Source organism: Lithobates pipiens, unplaced genomic scaffold (genome assembly GCF_037356315.1).
Source record: "Lithobates pipiens isolate NorthernLeopardFrog02 unplaced genomic scaffold, aLitPip1_a1.2 Scaffold_8, whole genome shotgun sequence".
Lineage (NCBI taxonomy): Eukaryota > Metazoa > Chordata > Amphibia > Anura > Ranidae > Lithobates > Lithobates pipiens.
This window is the reverse complement of record NW_027507903.1, coordinates 598,822,403-598,841,073: the sequence shown is the minus strand read 5'-3', so window position 1 is coordinate 598,841,073 and position 18,671 is coordinate 598,822,403. Positions and strand designations below refer to the sequence as shown.

Here is an 18,671-nt window from a genome sequence, read left to right as displayed (position 1 = left end):
GTGGTTTGGTATGGTTTGGGGGGATCTCGCTTGTCCCTCCCTTTCTTGACCTGCGGGACTGCATGCTCTGATAAGGATCTGGTATGGATTTTGGGGGGCACCCTACAAGTTTTTTTTTTTTTTTATTTGGCATAGGGTTCCTCTTAAAATCCGACGGGCCTGGAATTGACTGGGGGGGTACTCCTTGCCATTTTTTTCTTTATTATTTTAAATAGCCAGGTGCTGACAATTGTAACCGTTGGTGAATTAAATGTGATTTGACCCAAAAATTCTATTTTTTTTTTCTTTAGAAATTTTATTTTTGCTGCAGAATGTGTTATACATGCTGCAGATGCACCATTTTGCAGACAAACTAAGGTGACCCCCCCAGGCACTATTTTTAAAGGAAGTTTTCATTTTTATTTTCCACTTATAAAGGGGTTCCTCACGCCACCCGCCAACCAAGGAAAAAAAAGATAAGAAAAATCTCTCTTGCCAACACAATGGGTTGATGGGTGGCATGATTGACTATGGATCTACATCTGGGACACAGTTTTTTTATTTTTTAAAAGAGAAGTATGCGTTTTTTTTTAGAATCTGTAGATTGTAGAATTGTAGAATCATACCTACCTAGGTTGATGCAGCATCGTTCAGATGCTGCATCTGTCCCCTGGTGCCTCTAACACTGATAATCGTGTGATTGAACACCGTTAGATTGTGGCAGGATTACCTTAAAGTTGTTCTAAAGCCTAAACATTTTTTATTTTAATACATTCCTTGTATTAAGATAAAAAATGTTTAGGCATTGGTTTTGGCTTCTCATTCCCCCTGTTATAATGGAAGAGGGGTTCCGCTGTCTGTGTCAATGCATGCAGCAGCGGGGCTCGGGAGCGAGCATACACAAGTGCCACTTCCCATGGGGGCACTGCAAATAGAGGATGAGCCGGCCTGGGGGACCAATATATAGCAGTAGAATTGAGGAATTACCTGGCACAGTAAGAGGCGTTGTGCTTTCTGAAGATAATACGTCAATTGCAGTAAATGATGTATCTGAAGCAGAGGAGGAAAAAGTTGCTGTAGAAGATTCTGGAGATTTTTGTTCTGTTGATACAGTAATAGATGTCTCTGAGGATGAAGTAAATACTGGATTTGAAGTAGAAGAGGTAACAGTTGGTGTAGATGGTTCTGAAGGTCCTGTTGTTGGAGTAATAGGTGTTTCTGTGAACAATGGATCCGAAGCAGAGGAGAAAACAATTGTTATAGAAGATGTTAAAGATAATTGGGCTTCTGATTGTGAAGCTTTACTATCTCTAATCAAAGATGTAAACGTTCTATCATAAGTGAAATTTGGGGTTATTGTAGCGACCTGAATTATAACTAGAAAATTAACACGTGAGGTGGCTTCATAGTAACGTCATAAAAAATATTTACCAAAAAACTGCTTTCTCCATTTGGGTTGTAACATAGGTAAGTTTTCCTTTTGGCTCTCGTTTGAGAAAATGTTTTGTCTCCCTCCCTCGTTATTAAGGATGAGCCGAACACCCCCCTGTTCGGTTCGCACCAGAACCTGCGAACAGACCTAAACTCTGTGTGAACTTTAGATCCCTATTAAAGTCTATGGGACTCGAACGTTCACAATCTAAAGTGCTAATTTTAAAGGCTAATATGCAAGTTACTGTCCTAAAAAGTGTTTGGGGATTTGGGTCCTGCCCCAGGGGACATGTATCAATGCAAAAAAAAGTTTTTAAAAGCGGACGTTTTTTCAGGAGCAGTGATTTAAATAATGATTAACGTGAAACAGTAAAGGTGTAATATTTTAAATTTCGTACCTGGGGGGTGTCTATAGTACGCCTGTGAAGGGGCGCATGTTTCCCGTGCTTAGAACTGTCCCTGCGCAAAGTGTCATTTTGCAAGGAAAAAAAGTCTTTTTTAATCACTTTCCATTGTCGGTTCTCGTAATACAGAGAACACTCAATGAGTGCTCTCTGTATTAGCCAACAATTCATTCATTGATAAAAAAAAAAATAATAATAAAAAAAAGCGTGGGGGTTCCCCTAAATTCAATTACCAGGCCCTTCAGATCTGGTATGGATATTAAGGGGAACCCCTTGTCAAATAAAAAAAAAATTGACGTGGGGGTCCCCCTAAATATCCATACCAGACCCTTCAGGTCTGGCATGGATATTAAGGGGAACCCTGCATCAAATTTTTTAAAAAAATTGACGTGGGGATCCCCCTAAAAATCGATACCAGACCCTTTATCCGAGCACGCAACCTGGCAGGCCACAGGAAAAGAGGGGGGGCGAGAGAGTGCCCCCCTCCTGAACCATACCAGGCCACATGCCCTCAACATTGGGAGGATGCTTTGGGGGTCTGTAACCCCTCAAAGCACCATGTCCCCATGTTGATGTGGACAAGGGCCTCATCCCCACAACCCTGGCCGGTGGTTGTGGGGGTCTGTGGGCGGGGGGCTTATCAGAATCTGGAAGCCCCCTTTAATAAGGGGACCCCAGATCCCAGCCCCCCCTGTTTGAAATGGTAAGGGGGTACAAAAGTACCCCTCCCATTTCACAAAGAAAGCGTAAAAAGGGTTAAATAAGACAAACACACTTTTGAAAAATTCCTTTATTAAAAATAAAAAAAGATTCCAGCGGTGGTAATCCACTCTTGCTATCCAGTGACGGATGATCATCTCTCCGGGGTCCAGCGATGGCTGATCTGATCCAGCGACGGGGGATCTCTAAGTCCAGCGCTGTCCATACATGCATCCGTCTTCTGTCTCCACTGCGGAGACATCCCAGTGCTAACGTTTTTTATATTAGGAGGTCGGGGCCACCCGTCACCTGACCCCGCCCCCTTTGACGCTGGTGGTGAGGGAAGCCATGGGGTTCCCCAGTGACCTTCGTTACATCAGAGGGGGGTGGGATCACCCATACGTCACTGTGGAACCCCATGGCTTCCCTCACCACCAGCGTCAGAGGGGGCGGGGTCAGGTGATGGGTGGCCCCACCCTCCTAATATAAGAAACGTCAGCGCTGTGATCCCCGCAGTGTGGATCACCACATTTGCCATGGCAAGTTTGCCATGGCATTACAAACACTCCTGAGTCACCTGGAATCTCCCATTGTGGCTGCCCCGGTACAACCTATGTTGCAGGCCAACCTTGCTGCTGCTCCAGTCTCTGTGCAGGCACCCGCCTTGAGTATTATCTCTATAAGGGGTATGTCTGGTTCTGTTCTGCTTCCTCAGTGATTTGGGGGTGATCCAGTCCAATGCAGAGGGTTTCTCAACCTGGTTGAGATATACTTTGAGATGCTGCCCCAGGCATTGCCAACAGACAGAAGCAAAGTAGGTTTTGTGATATCTTTGCTTTCTGAGAGAGCCTTGGCCTGAGCAAACCCTCTATGGGAGACACAAAAAACTGTTGTCTTGAGATACCCTGAGTTTGTGGCTTTGTTTAAAAGGGTATTTGACGTTCCCGCATGCTCTGCTTCTGCTGCCAAGTGTCTCATATCCATCGAACAGAGTACAAGAACTGTTGCCGACTACGCCATTGAATTCTGTACTCTGGCAGCAGAGGTTGCGTGGAACAAGGAGGCCCTCATGGCTGCTTGGTCTCTTGGATACCATCAAGGATGAGATAGCAGCCTGAGATATACCCACTGAGTTGGAGAGGTTGATCACTTTTTCCATCCTCATTGACTCCAGACTCAGAGAAAGACTCTCTTTTAAGGATCTAAATATACAATATATATTGGGGGATTGCACCCACTTCCTTATTTAACCGGAAATACGTCACTGGATGTTTTCCCCAGAAGTTGGTGACCGGATGTTCACCGCCGCCATTTTACGTGTGGTTTATCCCTTGTCCACACTCTACATAGCAACAGCCCTCATTACCAACCTCGACCTTCCGCGGTAGCAACGCCTTCATCTGAACACAACGCCACATCCCAACTATACTTACTTATGAAAATATATAAAAATATTTATAAAAATGAACAAACAATAAAAATACATATCCTTATATGTTTATATCTACTTTACCATCAGCTCCCCTGGACACTAATTCCCTATGAGGGTCTATAACCACCTCAATGCAGTGCACTTACACCCCATTCCTGACCAGACCAATTTCCATCTTTCAGCGCTCTCACAGTTTGAATGACAATTACTCAGTCATGCAACACTGTACCCATATGAAACTTGCGTTTTTTTTTCCACACAAATAGAGCTTTCTTTTAATGGTATTTAATCACTAGTGGGTTTTTTATTTTTTGTGCTATAAATAAAATAAAAAATTATTTTGTGTAAAAATGCCTTTTTCTTTGTTTCTGTCATAAAATGTTGCTAAGTATTAATTTTTCTTCATAAATTTTGGCCAAAATTTATACTGCTACATATCTTTGGTAAAAATAACCCACATTAGTGTATATTATTGGGTCTTTGTGAAAGTTACAGAGTCTACAAACTATAGTGCCAATCACTGAAAATTGATCACCTCTGATCAGGCCTTCAGTACATCAGGTGTATCTAATTTTTTGAGACACTAACAAGTCAGGAAAGTACAAATACCCCCCAAATGACCCCTTTTTAGAAAGTAGACATTCCAATGTATTAACTAAGTAGCATGGTGAGTTTTTTTAAGTTGTCATTTTTTCCCACAATTCTTTGCACAATGAAGATTTTTTTTTATTATTTTTTTTTTTACAAAATTGTCATATTATCAGGTTATTTCTCACTCACAGCATATGCATACAACAAATTACACCCCAAAATACATTCTGCTACTCTTCCTGAGTATGGCAATACCACACGTGCAAGACTTCTACTACCATATGTGTGAGACTTTTACACAGCCTGACCACATAAAGAGCACCAACATTGAAGTAGTACCTTCAGGCGTTCCAGGAGCAAAAATGACGCATCTCATTTCTCAACTACCTATTACACTTTTGAAGGCCCTGGAGTACCAGGACAATGGAATTTCCCATAAAATGACCCCATTTTGGAAAGCAAACACCCCAACGTATAATCTGTGAAGCATAATGAGTCTTTTGAACGGTTAATTTTTTTCCAGAAGTTTTTGGAATATGTGGAAAAAAATTAAAACGCATTTTTTTTTACACAAAATTGTCAATTTATAAGATATTTCTAACACATAGCATGTATATAGCAAAAATTACACCCCAAAACACATTCTGCTACTCCTCCCGAGTATGGCAATAGCACATGTGTAGGACTTTTAACACAACCTGGCCACATAGAGAGGCCGAACATTGAAGTAGTACGTTCAGGCATTCTAGGAGCATAAATGACACTTGATAAATGAGACACATGATCTCATTTCATTCCTACCTATCACACTTTTGAAGGTCCTGGACCACCAGAACAGTGAAATTACCGTATATACTCGAGTATAGGCCGACCCGAATATAAGCCGAGGCCCCCAATTTACCCCCAAAAAAACTGGCAAACTTATTGACTCGTGTATAAGCCGAGGGTGAGACATGCCTGTCCATCCCTGTGTGTGTGTCCGTCCATCCCTGTGTGTCCGTCCATCCCTGTGTGTCCGTCCATCCATCCCTGTGTGTGTGTGTGTGTCCATCCATCCATCCATCCCTGTGTGTGTGTGTGTCCATCCATCCATCCATCCCTGTGTGTGTGTGTGTGTCCATCCATCCATCCATCCCTGTGTGTGTGTGTCTCCATCCATCCATCCATCCCTGTGTGTGTGTGTCTCCATCCATCCATCCATCCCTGTGTGTGTGTGTCTCCATCCATCCATCCCTGTGTGTGTGTGTCTCCATCCATCCATCCCTGTGTGTGTGTGTCCATGTGTGTGTGTGTGTGTGTCTCCATCCATCCATCCCTGTGTGTGTGTGTCCATGTGTGTGTGTGTGTGTGTGTGTGTGTGTGTGTGTGTGTGTGTGTCCAGCCTACCTGTGTCCCGAGCCTCCGTCCCGTGCCTTGCCTCCTTGCCTCCGTCCCGTGCCGTGCCTTGCCTCCTTGCCTCCGTCCCGTGTCGTGCCTTGCCTCCGTCCCGTCCCGTGCCGTGCCTTGCCTTGCCTCCGTCCCGTGCCTTGCCAGGATCGCCGCTCTTCGTCGGCGCCTCGGCGGCCATTCTACCCTTCAAACGCCGCGCCTCCGCCTCCGCCTTCGCCTGTGATAGGCGGAACACTGAATTTCCCAGCAGCCTGTGTTCCGCCTATCACGGACATCGTCTCATCCTCGTCCGTAGTACGAGGATGAGACGATGTCCGTGATAGGCGGAACACAGGCTGCTGGGAAATTCAGTGTTCCGCCTATCACAGGCGAAGGCGCGGCGTTTGAAGGGTAGAATGGCCGCTGTCTGTCTGCTCGACACGCTGATCGAGCAGGCAGACAGCGATGACTCGAGTATAAGCCGAGGGGGGCACTTTCAGCCTCAAAAAAGAGGCTGAAAATCTCGGCTTATACTCGAGTATATACGGTACCCAAAAAATGACCCTATTTTGGAAAGCAAACACCCCAACGTATATTCTATGAGACATGGGCTGAAAATAGGTACTCGGGTACTCTGATGGGCTGGAGATAAGTACTCGGGTACTTTGATGGCCTGGTGACAGGTACACGGGTACTGTGATGGCCTGGTGACAGGTACTCGGGTACTCTGATGGCCTGGTGACAGGTACTCGGGTACTCTGATGGCCTGGTGACAGGTACTTGGGTACTCTGATAGCTTGGTGACAGGTTTTTGGGTACTCTGATGGCCTGGTGACAGGTACGCTGATGGCTTGGTGACTGGTATTTGGGTACTCTGAAGGGCGGTGACAGGTACTCATATGGACTGTGACAGCTACTCGGGTACTCAGATGAACTGTGACAGGTACTCAGGTACTCAGATGAACTGTGACAGGTACTCGGGTACTCGGATGAACCGTGACAGGTACTCGGGTACTTTGATGGGCTGTGACAGCTACTCGGGTACTCGGATGAACCGTGACAGGTACTCGGGTACTTTGATGGGCTGTGACAGGTACTTGGGTACTCTGATGGACTGTAAGAGATATTCGGGTATCATGATGGACTGTGACAGGTACTCGGGTACCCTGATGGACCGTGAAAGGTACTCGGGTACTCTGATGGACCGTGACAGGTACTCGGGTACCCTGATGGACCGTGATAGGTACTCAGGTTCTCTGATGGACCGTGACAGGTACTCGGGTACTCTGATGGGCCGTGACAGGTACTCTGGTACTCTGATGTGCCTTGACAGGTACTCGGGTACTCTGATGGGCTGGGACAGGGACTTAGATGAACTGTGACAGGTACTCGGGTACTCAGATGGACTGTGACAGGTACTCAAATACTCTGATGGACTGTGACAGGTACTCTGATGGACTGTGATTGACAGGTACTATGAGGGGTGGTGACAGGTCCTCTTTATTGGGGGAGCAATCAGTGTGATTGGTGTACACTAGGTGGTAACGAGATGTTACCGCAATCTCCTCCTCACACACGATTGGTGTGTGAGGAGGAGAACAACCTGGTAACATCTCATTACCGCGGTTTGTTTACATTTTAGTGATCGGCTGTGAAAAGATCACAGCCGATCACGTGGGTAAACAGCCGGCCAATGGCTGTTTACCAGCTTCGGTGACGAGCAGTGTTCCCGTGGAACACGCCACCACCGACATGCACGCTCAGCGCACCCACGCGCATGTGCCGTGCACAGTCGGGGTGTGACCATCTGTGATCGCCCGTGACTTCATGGCCGATCACGTGGTAAACAGCCATAACCAATGGCTGTTCACCCCCTTCAGTGGCGAGCGGTGTCTCCGTGACACGCCGCCACCGAAGAAACAGGGATGCGCGCGCACGATCGCGCGCATTCCCTGTTTAAAAGGGAGGCCGTCCTATGACGGCCTCCCACCACAGTAGGTGCGCCGCCTGGCCGTCATTTGACTGCCGGTGGTCAGCAAACAGTTAAACATGCATACATTTAATTCTGGATTCCTACTATCTATATATTTATTTAAAGGGCTTTCTTGTCCATTCCCAAAGTACATTTCCCCATTTTTTCATTATGTGTTAGAATCTGTTTTTCCCATTGCTGGATAGGCTTTTACTAATCCATCATCACAACAAAAAAAAAAAAATCTGATCCTATGCATTTTTCTCATTGCTGGAAAAGCTTGATGGCGGCTAACAGACACATTGAAATGTGAGTGCAATATGTTTTTATGATTTTCCATTAAAGATGAAACGGTTTTACACTATATTGGTTCTACTTAATTTTTTATGAATACACGGATATTGAGGAATTGCTAATGAGAGAAGTACATTGAGGATTGGTTATTCGTTGAATGAACCGAAGGCTTACTGATTGGTGACCTCTGGTGAGTGGCCATTCTGCTGGGTGACGGTGGCACAGATTTGATTTTCTTTGGTGACACAGGTGGATTTTTCATTAGAGGATGAACAGTGATTAAGATGACACAGTTGGAGTTGTTGAAACACCATTGCATATGAAGGATGATAATTTTTACAAATATATATTTTGTTATATTATATTGTTTTGTATATATTTTGGGGAGTTTATGTGGTACTAAGGTGACACAGCACATCCAAAATTATTCACATTGGGTGGGGAGGCGCAATCCCCCAATATATATTGTATATTTACTTTAGCCCTCAAGGTGGGGGATCTAGATTGGGATTGCAGTGTACCTATAGTAATAAAGGATAGAAGGGAGGTAAATATGAGCGCCGGTACAATTTGGATTTTTTTGCTCTTTTAAGGATCACTTGCGTAAGCCTCCTTTACGTTTGCCTGCGAGCTTTGCAGGCCCATCTGTGCCTCCCTCACCTCCCACGCCTCCTGGTACCGAGTCGGTCAGTGATGGTGAACCCATGCACTTGGGTTTCACACATCTCTCTGTGGATGAGAGAACCTTTTGAAAGAGGGAGAGATTGTGCCTTTATTTTTGCCAGGCAGGTCACTTTTTGAAGTCTTGTCCTACCCGTCCAGGGAACGCCTGAACCTCGAGGTCCTGTCATGGACAGACCTTAGGTGGCATTGTTTCATCCCCAGTTATCTAGAAGGATAAGCCCTGGTTTCAGTCCCCTTTTCTTCAGCTGAGTTGTCCGTAGAGAAACAGGCTCTAATCGACTCTGGGTCTGCAGGCCTGTTCATTGATGCTGCCTTTGTATCAAAGCACTCGATTCTACTGTAGCTGCGTGATGTTCCACTTGCCATTGAGGTTCTTGACAGGAGACTTCTACAGCCTGCCCATGTGACTCATGAGAGGGTTCCATTGTCCATGTCCGTAGGGGCTCTTCACCATGCAATAATCCAATTCTAAGTTATTTCCTCACCTAAGTTTCCGCTGGTTATTGATTATCCTTGGTTACAGAGGCACAACCCCTCTTGATTGGCTCCATGCTGAGGTTCTCTCCTGGTCACCACAATGCAGTGAGATATGCTTCCAGAAGCTAGCCAAGGTCCTGTGGACCTCTTCACTCTCCTTCCTGCCGGAGGAGTACCACGATTTTGGCAATGTCTTTGACAAAGGTCAAGAAGGTAGTTTGCCTCCACACCAGCCGTATGATTGTGCAATTGATCTTCAACCTGGTGCCATACCCCCTCCTGGCTGGGTTTACCCTTTGTCGGTCTTGGAGAATAAGGCCATGGAGGAGTTTTTTGCAGGCTTACTTTCTCGATGTTTCACCCACAAGTCCTTGTCTCCTGCTGGTGCTGGTTTTTTCTTTATGAAGAAGAAGAGTGGTGAACTGAGACCTTGTATTGATTATAGGTGTCTCAATCATTTCACGATTAAGAATGCCTATCCGATTCTGTTGATTACAGAGTTATTTGACTGCCTCAAGGGAGCAACTTTTTTCAGGAAACTTAATTTGAAAGGGGCATATAATCTTGTGTGAATTAAGGAGGGCGACGAGTGGAAAACTGCATTTAATACCAGAGCAGGCCATTATGCCATCATAATGCCTTTTGGCCTTTGTAACGCCCCAGAAGTTTTCTGGGAATTAACAATGTCCTCCGAGATTTGTTGCAGTTATGTGCAGTGGTTTATATCAATGATATCCTCATATTTTCCAAGTCCCTGGAGAGCCACCACACAGATGTCTGTCATGTGCTTCAGAAACTAAGAGAGAGAACAACCTTTATTGTAAACTGGAGAAGTGCGAGTTCCATCGTGAACAGGTTAAATTCCTGGGTAATGTAATTTCCACTGCTGGTTTTTCGATGGACCCAGAGAAACTTTCGGCAGTCCTGCAGTGGCAGGGTTTGATTTATCCACCTCAAAACAGTGCACTTACACCCCCTTCCTGTCCAGACCAATTTTCAGCTTTCAGCGCTCTCACAGTTTGAATAACAATGCGTCCTTTTTTTCACACCAGTAGAGCTTTCTTTTGGTAGTATTTAATCACTAGTGGGTTTTTAATTTTTTTTGTGCTATAAATAAAAAAGGACCATACATTTTGTGAAAAAAATGCCTTTTTCTTCCACATGTTTGAGACTTTTACACAGCCTTGGCCACATACAAAGGACCAACATTGAAGTGGCACCTTTTGGCGTTCTACGAGCATAAATGACACATCTCATTTCTCAACCACCACACTTTTGAAAGTCCTGGAGCACCAGGACAATGGAATTGCCCACAAAATGACCCCATTTTGAAAATCAAACACCCCACCATATAATGTATGAGGCATAATGAGTCTTTTGAATGGTTAATTTTTTTTCTAAAAGTTTTTGGAAAATGTGGAAAAAAATTTAAATGCATTTTTTTAAATAAAGTTGTCAATTTATAAGATATGTCTAACAAATAGCATGTATATAGCAAAAATGACACCCCAAAATACATTCTGCTAATCTTTCCGGGTATGGTGATACTACCATATGTGTGAGACTTTTACACAGCCCGGCCACACACAGAGGCCCAACATTGAAGTAGTATCTTCAGGCATTCTAGAAGCATAAATTACACATCTCATTTCATTCCTACCTATCACACTTTAAGGGTCCCTGAGCACAAGGACAGTGGAATTACCCAAAAAAATTAACCCATTTTGGAAATCAAACACCCCAATGTATAATCAATGAGGCATAATGAGTCTTTTGAATGGTTAATTTTTGTGACACGTTGCCACCGAAGGAACAGGGATGCGTGCACATGATCGGGCGCATTCCCTGTTTAAATGGAAGGATGTTATATAACACCCGCCCAGAACAAGAGCCGCGCCGCCTGGCCATCATATGACAGCCGGCGGGCGGAAAGCCGTTAAAGAAGAGATGTGGAATTCGTTTTGGTCCGAATGCAAATTCCGAAAAAAAAATTGTTATTTGCAGGTTCGGATGAATCTGATTCTCCGAATAAGATAGTAAAGCATAGTAATGAATTTAGTTGAAATCCATTAAAATAAATTTTGTTTATTCATTTTCTAACGAATGACAACTTTTCAGAAAGATTAGAATTCAAATAGGTCAAAAAACGATTGACCGATTCAAATTTTGTGTGAAGAAATAGCTGTTTTTTAAGCTATGATGATTCATCATCTGTCAGCCGGCTTCCCCACAGAAACAGACATTTTCTTTCTAACGTCACTTGACCTCAGAAAAGGGCAGTGCCACTGGGTGACATGGTCAGATGGTCCCGCCCCTTGCCTATATAATAACTGTCAAAGCTCAGTTTGGGCAGACAGCGGAAGGCTTGCCAGGAGGTGGATCGTTTTTTTATTTTCTTCTATTTTGCGGGTCCAGCAGGCGTTGTAATTGATGATGGATTTGCATCGAGAGACACTATTTTATATATAACCACAATGACAACCCCAGCCCAGGGTTGTGTAGAAGAGGCTCTTGTCACCATCAACATGGGGACAAGGTGCTTTGGGGTGGGGGGCACAAAACACTCACCCCTGTATGTTGTGGGCATGTGGTGTGGTATGGTTCAGGAGGAGGGGACACTCGCTCGTCCCCCTCTTTCCTGACCTTTAGGGCTGCATGCTCAGATAAGAGTCTAGTATGGATTTTAGTTGGACCCTAAGCCATTTTTTTGGGGGGTAGGATTTCCCTTAAAATCCATAACAGACCAGAAGGGCCCGGTATGGACTTTCTTTAGAATAGAAATTTTTTTTTGCTGCAGCATGTTACATAGTTACATAGTTAGTTAGGTTGAAAAAAGACACAAGTTCATCCAGTTCAACCACAAAAAATAAAAATAAATAAATAATATAAAAAAAATTATAATAATAATATCAAATGTGTTATACATGCTACAGATGCACCACTTTGTGGACAGATTAAGGTGACTTCTCAGGCACTATTTTTAAAGGAATTATTTTATTTAATTTTTCACTTTAACCACTTTCAGACCGGACCAATTTGCTGGTCAAAGACCAGACCACTTTTTGCGATTCGGCACTGCGTCGCTTTAACTGACAATTGCGCGGTCGTGCGACGTGGCTCCCAAACAAAATTAACGTCCTTTTTTTCCCACAAATAGAGCTTTCTTTTGGTGGTATTTGATCACCCCTGCGGTTTTTATTTTTTGCGCTATAAACAAAAATAGAGCGATAATTTTGAAAAAAACGCATTATTTTTTACTTTTTGTAATAATAAATATCCCCCAAAAATATATAAAAAAACATTTTTTTCCCTCAGTTTAGGCCGATACGTATTCTTCTACATATTTTTGGTAAAAAAAATCGCAATAAGCGATTATTGATTGGTTTGCGCAAAAGTTATAGCGTTTACAAAATAGGGATAGTTTTATAGCATTTTTATTAATAATTTTTTATTATTTTTTTTTTACTAGTAATGGCGGCGATCTGCGATTTTTATTGTGACTGCGACATTGTGGGGGACCCATCGGACATTTTTGACACATTTTTGGGACCATTGTCATTTATACAGTAATCACTGCTATATAAATGCAGTGATTCCTGTGTAAATGACACTGGCAGTGAAAGGGTTAACCAGTGGGTGGCAGTGTAGGGGTTAAGTGTTCCTAGGGGTGTGTTACTAACTGTGGGGGGGTTGGGCTTTCATTTAGTGTACACTGATCTCTGCTCCAATCACATGGAGCAGAGATCAGCGTCACTAGTTGCTAGGCAGAATGGAAAAATGTTGTTTATACAGCATTTCCTCCATTCGGCCGCTCCGTGAGACGATCGAGGGGGTGCCCGCGGCGATCGAGTCGGCGGGTCCCGCGACCGGACTCACGGGGGTCCCGACCAGCGCGGGAGCTCCCGATGGCACGACGGCAACGAATATTGGACGTACATGTACGCCAATATGCCTGCCCGTGCCATTCTGTCGACGTACATCGTCGTGCGCTGGTCAGGAAGTGGTTAAATTGGGGTTCCCACTTTAAATGAAACAATAAAAATGAAAAATCCCTTTAAATATAGTGCCCGGGGGCTCCCCTTAGTCTGCCTGTAAAGTGGCACTTCTGTAACATGTAAAGCATAAGCTGAAGCAAAAATTACATTTCTAAAGAAAAGAAAATACCTGAAATTATATTTAAATTGCCAGAAATACAATACCATTGCTAGCAATAGAAAAAATATTTTTTAAAAAACTGTGCGGGCCCTCTAAAAATCCCTTCCAGACCCTAAGTCGAGCATGCAACCCAGCAGATCAGGAAAGGGGGATTTATTTAATTATTATTATTTTATTTATTGTTAACACGTTATCAAAAGCTGTCTCTGTATTTTAGTATATTTTGGTGAATGGGTATGGGTACCATGTGCCTGATACTCATTCAAATAGGGGGGTGGGATCTGAGGGCCCCCTTGTTAAAGCTGGTTTTCAGGTTTTGATAAGCCCCCCACCCGCAGACCCAGACAACCACAGCCTAGGGTTATCGGCAAGATGCCTTTGTCCCCATTAACATAGGGACAAGGTGCTTTGGGGTGGGGGCCAGAGCAAAGTAATCACCCAATCATGTTGAGGGCATGTGGCCTGGTATGATTCTGGAGGGGGGGGCACACGTTCATCCTCCCTTTCCTGACCTGCTGGGCTGCATTCTTTGATAAGGGTCTGCTAGGGATATTGAGGGATCCCACACTGTTTCTTTTTATATTCATGTGGGGTTCCCCTTTGCCATTTTTTTAAACATTTTTCTATTGCCACGCAATTGTCTGCATCGTTTTCTTTACATTCATCTGTCAGTGGGGAAGCCCACTGACTGATGATAACTTATGGTTGTTAGGGACGCAGGTAGCCGGCTTCCCAGCTGTCCACCTTAACAACCAGCTATTTCTTCACATAGAATTCAAATTGGTCGATAGTTTTGTGACTGATCTGAATTCTAATCATTCTGAAAAGTTAGAATTATTACAATTATTATACATAATTACACATCTTATTGCCATAGCTGCCGTTAAATATAGGCAATTCCCATTATTTGAACAATGTCAGGCAAACCTAAAGTGAGAGGCAAATATATTATGGTAAGGTAACTAACAAAACCCTCCTCTTTTTCCTCTTCCCAGGCACAGAACAATTAGTTGTCTGCAAGAGTTGCTAACGCGCCTTTTTCCTCCTCTTCTGCTAATCCCGTCATTGCCACAAACTGCATTGAGGTGCCAAGAAATTATTTAATCATAAGATCTTTGACTTATTGCAAAAAGATGATTTTCATCATATGCTAGTTCCCCCTTTTAGATATTGGAGATAAGGAAGATAATGCAATGACCATAGAGGGAGGGGAAAGTTCATCCGCACATCAGTCAGGGAAAACCAAACAAGGAGTAACAGGAGGCAGTACATTTCCAGAAGCTGGTGCCTACTATGAAGTGGATCCAGGGATAAGGAGAATAAGTTGGCAAACCATCTGTATGTACGGGTTGGGTGTTGGCAGACAGATAACACCTCCTCCATATGGGAAGTTGTTAAAAAATGACCATGGCAGGTGGTTGCAGTGTGACATGGCTCCCCCTTGTTGCAGGTCCACACTGGGGCCCAACTTGCACAAATGTAATACATTCAGAAAACACCCCTGGATATGATATATTAGGAATGATGAGAACTTGTGCACACAATCCTGGAGAAGAAGAATGAAACAAGCACAATCCCATTAAAGACCAAGAAAAGAACTACTGGGCAAGGCTTTTTTTTATGGCACTATCCTGAAAACACGATGCTTGATACAAAACATTGGCAATCAAAGAGTGCTGTGTTCTTCTGTCCCTCAGAAACTCTGTTGGTGAGATCCCTGCACACCAGCTTTGGTGTTTCCCAATTTGCCTGATGGCATTATTAGTTATTATCTATTATGGAGAATGTAGAGGAGCTGGAACCCAGAAAAGTTGTCAGGAACACCAAATACTACCAAGTGGATGGCAATAGAGTTGGGAATTGTAACAGGAATATCTCAGTGTTGGTGGATCCAAGATATATTAGCCCTTGTACACACGGTTGGAGAATCCGTTGGAATGTGTCCTATCGGACCGTGTTGTCGGATAATCCGACTGTGTGTGGTATGCATCGGACTGATTCCATCAGAATATCCGTCGGACCCAATTTTCCAACTTGTTGGAAATATTTTCCGACCAACTGGTTCGAGAATTTTGATCGAACCAAGTGCCACACATGCTCATATCAAATTCGTACATCAAAGCTATTGGCTACTAGCCTGAACGGAGTCCCATCGTAACGAAATTACGTCATCACGTTCTGAATGATCGGATTTTTCGTCAACTTAGTCCGGCCGTGTGTATGCAACAGTTTCGGACAAGATCCGACGGACAAAATCCGACGGACAAAATCCGACAGATTTGGTTGTCGAAATCTCCGACCGTGTGTACAGGGGCTGAGACTGGCTGATTTGGTCTTCAGTGCTACTGAATACTTTAGAGTGGACTCATCCTTTAAAAGGTATTATTTTAATGATACCTTTACCTGGTTTACCAGTCTGATTATAAATATGCGAGAGAAAGAGAGAGAGATGGTGAGAGAGAGAATACCTGTTGGATCACCTGCTGTCCCAAACTCAAAACTTATTAAATTGAAGCAGAGAGTATCTGTAAAAATGAGATAGTTACAGTGTTACAATATATTAAAAAATGGTTTATTAAAGAGTAGATTTGTTTGATCATGTCTTCCAAGAATGTCTTGGTACATAGATGCATAGTACATATATCCCTTCACTCTGCACTACGGCCTTCATAAAGAAAAGCATACAGAGAACACTTATATTTTCAGAAACAAGTTATTAATAGCAGCCACCATTTTTCTTACCAAAGGTTGCCTTTGAAAAAAAAATGCATGCATAATGTTACCTATTTTAAGTACACTACGGGACGTCATATGCATAACTCCATTTTTGTGGCAAAAAAAAATAACATAGTAAATACAATTGCTACACAAGCCATATTCTCATTTAATGTTGTTGAAAATGTCCTTTATTTTTATTCTGCAGAGCTGTAATTTTCTGTATAAAATCAATACAATATGGAAACCTGGATTTGTTCTATATACTGTTGGTGTACAGAACGACCCCAGAAATGTAATTTGCTGCTTGTATGATTGGCTCACTGAATCCCTGCATTAGGAATTTCATTTATGGTAAAATACTCCTCAAAGGTTAAATACTTATAAACGGATGCATAGTAGATTCCGTAACTCTATGCATTGCGCTTAGGGGTGAGCTTTGTATTAGAGTTGACCATAAGTTTGACACAACCCAGCCTTTTCGCTGTTCTGGGAATGGGCAAACAAGCTAGCTAGATTTGGTCTGTTTAGTAGTCTGAACTTCTAGATGATGCAGTCAGAAGTCTGTCATTTAGAAGCGAGATTATCATTGTCTTTAGATTCTTGCTGTCTTGCTTCAAATTACAAACAAGCCAAAGATGATCACGGTGACTATGGTGACCAGACATCCCCTGATTTCCGGGGACAATCCTTGGACTGAGATCATGGTCCCCGGACCCCATCCGTCCCCGGTTTTGTCCCCATTTTTGCCACGCCGATCCTGGGTAGACAGTTTCCCAGTGAACGGGGGCCACGCTGGCTGTGAGAGGAGCCAGGTCTGTGTTCGCTACTGCGGTAGTGCTCGCAAAGTAGCTGAAGAGGAGGAGCTGGAGTGGCTCCAGCCTGACTGTGCGCTACTTGTAGCCGCCCACCTGTCAACTGCAATAACCGGCCGTGATCCCAGGGACACATGACCGCCCCCTCTCCTAGTATCCCGCCCCTCTCCTCCTACCTTTGCTGCCTCCTCCCATCACTCTCCCGGCAATGGCAATACATAGGGGAGAGAACAGAGCACAGCATTCCTCCCCCTCCCTCCTGTACTGAAAAGAAATATGGGAGTTGTAGTCAAGAGTGGCGGGATTGCCTGGAGCTATAGAGTGTAATGGCCACAAGCACAAGAAGGAGTTGAGTTTCTGTTATAACATTTTAATAAGTAATTTTTCTCCTTCACTGGTGGGCACTGATGAGGTGGCACTGACAGGTGGCAATGATGCGCACTAACAGGCAGTGTCACTGATAGGCGGAACTGACAGGCAGTGGCACTGATAGGTGTCGCTGATGGGCACTCATGCGGTGGCACTGATGGGCACTGACAGGCAATGGCAATGATAGGCAATGGCTCTGATAGGCACGACTGCGGTGGCACTAACAAGTTGTAAAATCATTCTATAAACACATACCACATACACTTCATATATAATTTGAGGAAAATATGCTCTAACAAGTGGTGAGCTGTCAGGAAAAGGTTTTGCCAGCCCTGCTTGTCCCCACAACACTTGCTGTACCCCTTTTCTTTTATCCTAAAAATAGAGTGTGCATTTTTTTTTTTATTGCGTACTGTCATTAAGAAAAAGTTCCAGATACAAGATTTAGTAAACACATTTGAGCATACTTACTGTTATCTATTGATGAATCATTGGTGCAATTTATTTGATATAGCATTTCTTTGAAAATTGTGTCATAGATTCCTTTATCTTGTTCAGCAGTTTGAAAATTAGATAGAATGTGAACCTCGTGCTCCACAATAATACTTCCACGGCTGCAAGAAACAAAAAATAAAACTGTAAATATGTACCAAAATGCAACAAAGAACAACACCACGAAACAAGTAAACTCCTAATGCCGCATACACACGATCGGAATTCCGGCCAGAAAAGACAGATGAGAACTTTTCATCGGAAAATGGGACCGTGTGTATGCTCCATCGGAATTTAGCTGTCCAAAAATTGATAGCATGTTCTCAATTTTCCCGACGGAATAATTTTCTATAGGTAATTCCAATCGTGTGTATGCAATTCCGACACGCATGCACATATTCAACTACGGGACAGAAGCTATTGGATACTGGCTATTGAACTTCCTTTTTCTAGTCCGGTCATACGTGTTGTACGTCACCACGTTATAAACAATTGGAATTTGATGTGACCATGTGTAGGCAAGACAGCTTGAGCCGAATTCCATCTGAATTCCGTCGGGAAAACCATCAGAGCTTTTTCCGACGAGAATTCCGATCGTGTGTATGTGGCATAAGATGAGTTGGCTAATTCTGTATAACCACCAGTATAGAAAAGACAGAAATCCTAATAATTTACCACTGAGCACATATGAAAATTGTTTCACATTCCAAAGCATTTTTTAACTTTGTTCAGCTGGTCTTATGATCAATAATAAAGAAACAATCAGCTCACACACAAAGTACCTGAACACCTAA

The 18,671-nt window shown here is 43.5% G+C and overlaps 1 protein-coding gene across 8 annotated transcripts in view; it reads right to left on the bottom strand.

The window, feature by feature from the left end:
* LOC143961269 (uncharacterized) overlaps nt 1–18,671 on the bottom strand; it is a 217,974-nt gene that overhangs the window by 133,384 nt on the left and 65,919 nt on the right. For all 8 annotated transcript variants that reach the window (XM_077470512.1, XM_077470513.1, XM_077470518.1 and 5 more), the window contains 3 exons: nt 17,857–17,999; nt 15,955–16,011; nt 967–1,197 (listed from right to left, as the gene is read on the bottom strand). In XM_077470512.1, coding sequence (XP_077326638.1) covers nt 967–1,197; nt 15,955–16,011; nt 17,857–17,999 — 431 coding nt within the window. The remainder of the gene's footprint in view (nt 1–966; nt 1,198–15,954; nt 16,012–17,856; nt 18,000–18,671) is intronic.